Below are 5,469 nucleotides of genomic sequence, written 5' to 3'. Positions count from 1 at the left end.
CAAACCGCCCCAGTGCACGCTGGAGGTCCTGGTTTGATGGGGCCAACAGGACAACGTCGTCTGCAAAAAGCAGAGACGAGCAGATAAAATGTCCAGGTTTTTAAAAGAAGCACATCTGATTCAGCAGGTTTTCACCAGGATCTTAGGTCCTTGATGATACTGTTAGACCACTTGACTTGATTTGACTGAGGGTCTGAAGTTTAGCCGTTAACAAATATTAATGGCAACAGCTGAGCTGTTTGCATTTAAAGCCTGAAGTAACAGCTGTCTGACAACATAAACCTAAAGATGCAGTGGATCAGTTCCAGCACCTGTACCTGGTGATACACCGTTTACTTGAAACAGGGCTCGGTTTCCAGTCAGACACTCTAGATGAGAAAGGGGGCTAAAAAGTGTGTGTTTGTGTGCAGTGTGTAAAGTGAGTCAGAGCCAAGAGTTCAGCAGCATCATGTGCTTCTTCAAACTTGACAGACTGTGGGTGTGTTTGTTTGTGTCTGTGGACAACGCTGACTGAAGGACCTTTCATTTTAGGCTGGTCAGAATCACAAGGAGCTGTCACCACACACATGCACATACACACACATGGAGTAAGCGTGTACGGTTATACTAGACAACATAATTTAGATTCCACAGTTCAAGTGAGGGATGGTTTAAAAATGCTGTGTCATTAGTTACGATCACTGCGATAGTGAGTTTGTAGTTGATATTAGAACTGTACATTTATCTCCAAAGATTAATATATGACTGTGATAAAAGACATCCTGAGTGTAATGGCCAATAATCATTCAGCTGATGGCCAACACACACTCACAGCATGCTTCAGATGCATTAGGCTGGAGGAGGCAGCATGCAGTTTAATTTCTGTGTCAAAGTGGCTGTAGAGCTTTAGAACGTGAACGGCAGCTTTCTCCTTTTTGGTTAATTTGTTATTTTTTGATTGTAGAATCTGTCGACACTCCTGCTTGATGCTCCTACACAAGATCCCAGTGCCCAGAGCCTTTAAGCATAGTTTAATGTGCCACCAAGAAAACAACAAAGCCAGCAGGCTTCAGTTTGCAATGAAACACAGTATTGATTACCTAGCTCACCGGTTCTCAGCCTTTTTTTGGTTTGACTATTTGTGATCGCTTGTCACTGGTTCAGTCTGTCTCTGAGATTTCTGGCCTATGTTGTCTCTCTGTGCTTCGTATGGCCTTGTGTCCTTGTTATTAAGATTATTATTCTTGTGGTCATAGTCAAGATTTAAAAGAATTTCCACCTGGAGTTTATGTCCCCAACTCCTCTGAAGATGCTGTCGAGTGCCCCTGATCACTGCAACGCTTGCAAGTAACAATGCTAATTGAATGTTGATGATGAATCCCAAGTAGTTATCATCCCTGGCTAGCAGCTGTTCTTATGGCATCCCATTTCAGAAAACATTTTGCTATGTATAGTTCCTAGGTGAAATACAGCACATACAAGATGTAAACAGGATACATGCAGAATATGAAAGAAATAAAAAAGATATTAGAAGCTCAGAGAAGATTAGAAGTCATCCAACAGTGAGCATGGATGCAGAAACAAAACACTGATGCAGCTGAGCTGTTGTACACCCACACTTCTTCCTGTATTTGACAGAAAAACAGTGCTGTCCTCTTCTCTGACTGACACTAGCAACAGAATCATCCTTAATTTCCATGGCATGCAAATCTTTTTTTCAGGCCTTGCAACAGAAGCTGCCCCCCACCCTCTTATTCATGATAATATTCTGCCAGTGTCATCTGTCCATCTGCCACAACAACTTCCTTCCTTCCCTTCATTCTTCCAGAAAATGCAGACAGATGAGAATTATTATCGTGTTAAACCTCCAAATGCTCTCAGTGCACTGATGATGAAAATCCATTAAGCCCCAGAAAGAACAAGCAAACACTGCAAATAAAAAGAACGTGTTAAAGGAAGACAGGGTGCTGCCCCACTTCCCGCTCCTTCACACTGAATGAGCCAACAAACCTCTGTCCTCCCCCTCATCTGTCTCTCTGCTTTCTATCCTCGATGACTGTATATATTACTGAACCCACGCCTGTTCGCCATCACTGCACCAGGCCTTCAAATAGTACTGTTCACTGTGTGTGCGTGTGTGCTCATGCATGCGTGCAGAGGGGGATTATGGACACTATTGGTGACACAAGCTGCTGCTAGACTCTCTGTGAACCGCTGGCCGATGAGACAAGCACTACTCACATGCACACGGTCACGCTTCCTGCACTTCAGGGAATTGTACATCACCTTTATTAATTTCCTGGAGACTTTCCTTGACCTCAACCATAAGCACTAATCTTCATCCTTGTCCTCGCCCTAACCTTAAATGAAACTGACACTCTAAACTTCAGTGATTACGTTTTGGGGACATGCTTTTTGTCGCTTTAAGGACATCGAGTCACCACAGTGTGACTGTGTAAACAGATCCATGTCCCCACAACAGGGGTAATGCCAGGCCACTCACACACCTACACTTTGCTGTATATACACACATACACATGCAGACACTCAGAGAACTGCAGAGCAGCAGCTGTCTTCACTCCCCTGAGCACAAACAAACTCTAGTACATTTGACTGTGTGTGTGTGTGTGTGTGTGTGTGTGTGTGTGTGTGTGTGTCAGGCACATATATGATGTGTGGGGGTGTGCGACAGGATATGTGTCAACTGCTACTTTGCTGAAAGTCGCACACCACAGTGTGTCTTTTCCAGCTTTCTTTCTTTTACATGCTACCACATCACGCCCGTGTTACTGTTTATTTGAGATTTTGGCCAGACAGGATGTTACACTCACACACTCTGAGACACAGGTTGGCAGCATGTGAGTGGAAACATGAAGCATCTTTTTCAGATATCAACATACAGTTTGAGCATATTATGGAAATGATAGCATAACCACATAACTAAATTAGCAGCGCTGTCATTTAAACAGCACTGCGTCTGTCTAAGAAGGTTTTGTCTAAGAAGAAGTGGTTTAAGTCATGTTCATCTTCTTCCCATGTTCACTTGTGTTCACCAGCTTCATTCAGACCATGTTTTTCTTTGATCTAAAATGAAAACAGGACCTGGTAATAGCTAATTCAGCATACTCTTAATAGTACTCACATTTGAAATTGTAGACACCAATCTATTATCTATACCGCGTATTCCTGAACAGCTTGTGGGGGGGCTGGAGCCAATCCCACCTAACACAGGGCAACAGGCGGGGCCCACACTGGACAGGTCGCCAGTCTGTCACATAGATGCACACACACTCCTACAGGGAATTTAGAGTCACCAGTCAACCTAAGCTGCATGTCTCGGGACTGTGGGAGGAAGCCAGAGAATCCACAGAGGCACAGGGAGAACATGCAGACTCCACACAGAAAGGCCTCGAGTCGGTCGGGGCTCGAATTCGGAACCTTTTTGCTGTGAGGTGACAGCGCTAACCACCGCACAGCTGGGCCCCTAAAATTGTAAAGAAAAAAGATTTTAAAAATGGGGTTTATGTTGAGGCCCATAGCTTGATGACCTGCTGCACATCAGACAGCTACAAAGAGCAGTAAAAATCAGTTAAAGCAGATTTTTACTCATATTTGTAATCTTAACTCTCACTCTCTTTATTTCCATCCCCTCTCTGCAGATTGACCTGGAGCCAGAAGGGAAGGTGTATGTTGTTATTGAGCTGTTAGGATCTTCCAGTGAAGGTAAGAACTCAGTACACCGTGGTTTTTACGTAAAGATCGGGGTCAGCTCAGGGTGTCCAAAGTCAGCTGACATGCATGTAACATGGAATCACTGTAGTTCACCTTGTCTGTCTTTTGATTAGTTGTGTACATGACTGTGGAGTTTAATTGCTCAGTTTAAGAGGTTTCTAACAAGCACTGTATAGTGATACACTGTGTCTGTACCATGTACTCCAGGGAGTACACGTGTGACTACACATAAAAACAGTGCGTATTTTACATGTCTGGACAGGCTTAACGAGCCTGAAGAGCCTGAAGCCTCCTTGTTGTAGACACACTCTGTGGATGTTTGCAGCCTTTCAGCAGTAGAGTCGCTCCATAACAATGGTGATAAGTAGAACAAAATAAAAACAAAGTAGTAAAAATGGACACAGTTAAACCCAGTAAGATCCCCTCAGCTAAGGGAAAAGAGAAAAAAGAAGTCCCTAGATAAAGAATGGAGTGGATTTAACTGATAAAACTGTCATTTTTCACACCAATCGATGCTCAGTAACCCATAATGATCAACTGAAATGAGGTTTTAAGATGTTTTGGACATTTCTTAAGAATCAAACTTGGTAATTATAGGTTGTTGAGTGTGTGTGTTGATCAGTAAAAGCTTAGTAAAAGTAAAACCTGTTTCTGTATTGAGTAAAACTTCCCTAGTGCCTCTTCCTTTTTCTCTGTCTTTACATTTTAAATCACTTACCTTCAGGTTCATCGTACCAACTTTACACTAACGCAAAAGTATCAGTACAAGAAATCTCCTAATCATTTAATCAAATTTAAACGAGGACATCATGTGTGTTTGTGTGTCAGACTGAGTAAACAGAGTCTGGAGTCATTCTTTTACTCTGGGTAAAAACATCATTACATCAGGAAACATTGCAGGTTTCCTGTGCACGTGTTTGTGTGCACACTCAGGGTGTCTAGTGTGTGTCCATCCTATGCTGTGAGTCAGGTTTAAAGAGCTTGGATAGGTGTGGAAACCTGAAGGAAGTATAAACACAATATAAACACAATACACAACCCCAGAGACATAGATCAAACACTTCCAAGGAACAGAGTGACAGAGGTGTTCACACAGGAGGCTGGGACAGAGAGACTATTTGTCCTTTACCTGGCATTTCCTTGGATTTACCTAAAGTATCCCTTCATAAATAAATGCAGTTTGCGGGCCAAGTGATTTGTCCCTGCTGTAGGAGAGGAGTGCATCATAAACAGTGACACTGGCTGCAGGTTCAGTCACTGAAGACAGCAGGGTTCAGGGGGGCTGTGTCACCACCATCATTACACCAGGGTCAAGTGCATAGCTGTTGTCCTTTGTGTAGATTTGAACAGGTTCTGTTCAAAAGTGCAACCATCTTTAAAGACGTTCTGCCATCTAGTGGGCAAAGATACAAGACAACTCACATCCGTGAACATGAGATAGTGATGCAGGAATTATTTTCTTAATTGTTTTTTATTTCTCACAAAGTAGAATGTCAAATTCATCATAATGTGGCTCAAAAACAGTTTATGACAGCATGTCTCAATTAAAAATAGAGGTAATTTTTGTTTCAAACATTGTTTAGTTTCACTTTTCATGGTCAAGACATATGGCAAAGCCTTTAAAAAGGATGTAAAGAAACACATTTATCAGCAGAATCCATCAAATTTCCATTAAAATTGCTCAGTGGGAATAGAATTGCAGTAACACCACAGCAGCAGCTGCTTCATCTAACATTACAAATCCTTTATTTACATTGT

At 42.4% G+C, this 5,469-nt stretch overlaps 1 protein-coding gene across 1 annotated transcript in view; it reads left to right on the top strand.

Moving 5' to 3' along the window:
* The window catches only part of LOC109963810 (protein kinase C epsilon type-like), a 47,852-nt gene that overhangs the window by 16,100 nt on the left and 26,283 nt on the right, over window positions 1-5,469 (top strand). The window contains exon 2 of the mRNA XM_020606664.1: window positions 3,639-3,702. Coding sequence (XP_020462320.1) covers window positions 3,639-3,702 — 64 coding nt within the window. The remainder of the gene's footprint in view (window positions 1-3,638; window positions 3,703-5,469) is intronic.

The sequence above is a fragment of the Monopterus albus genome, unplaced genomic scaffold (genome assembly GCF_001952655.1).
Source record: "Monopterus albus unplaced genomic scaffold, M_albus_1.0 scaffold80.1, whole genome shotgun sequence".
Lineage (NCBI taxonomy): Eukaryota > Metazoa > Chordata > Actinopteri > Synbranchiformes > Synbranchidae > Monopterus > Monopterus albus.
The sequence above is the reverse complement of the archived record's forward strand: the minus strand, read 5'-3'. Positions and strand labels throughout refer to the sequence as shown.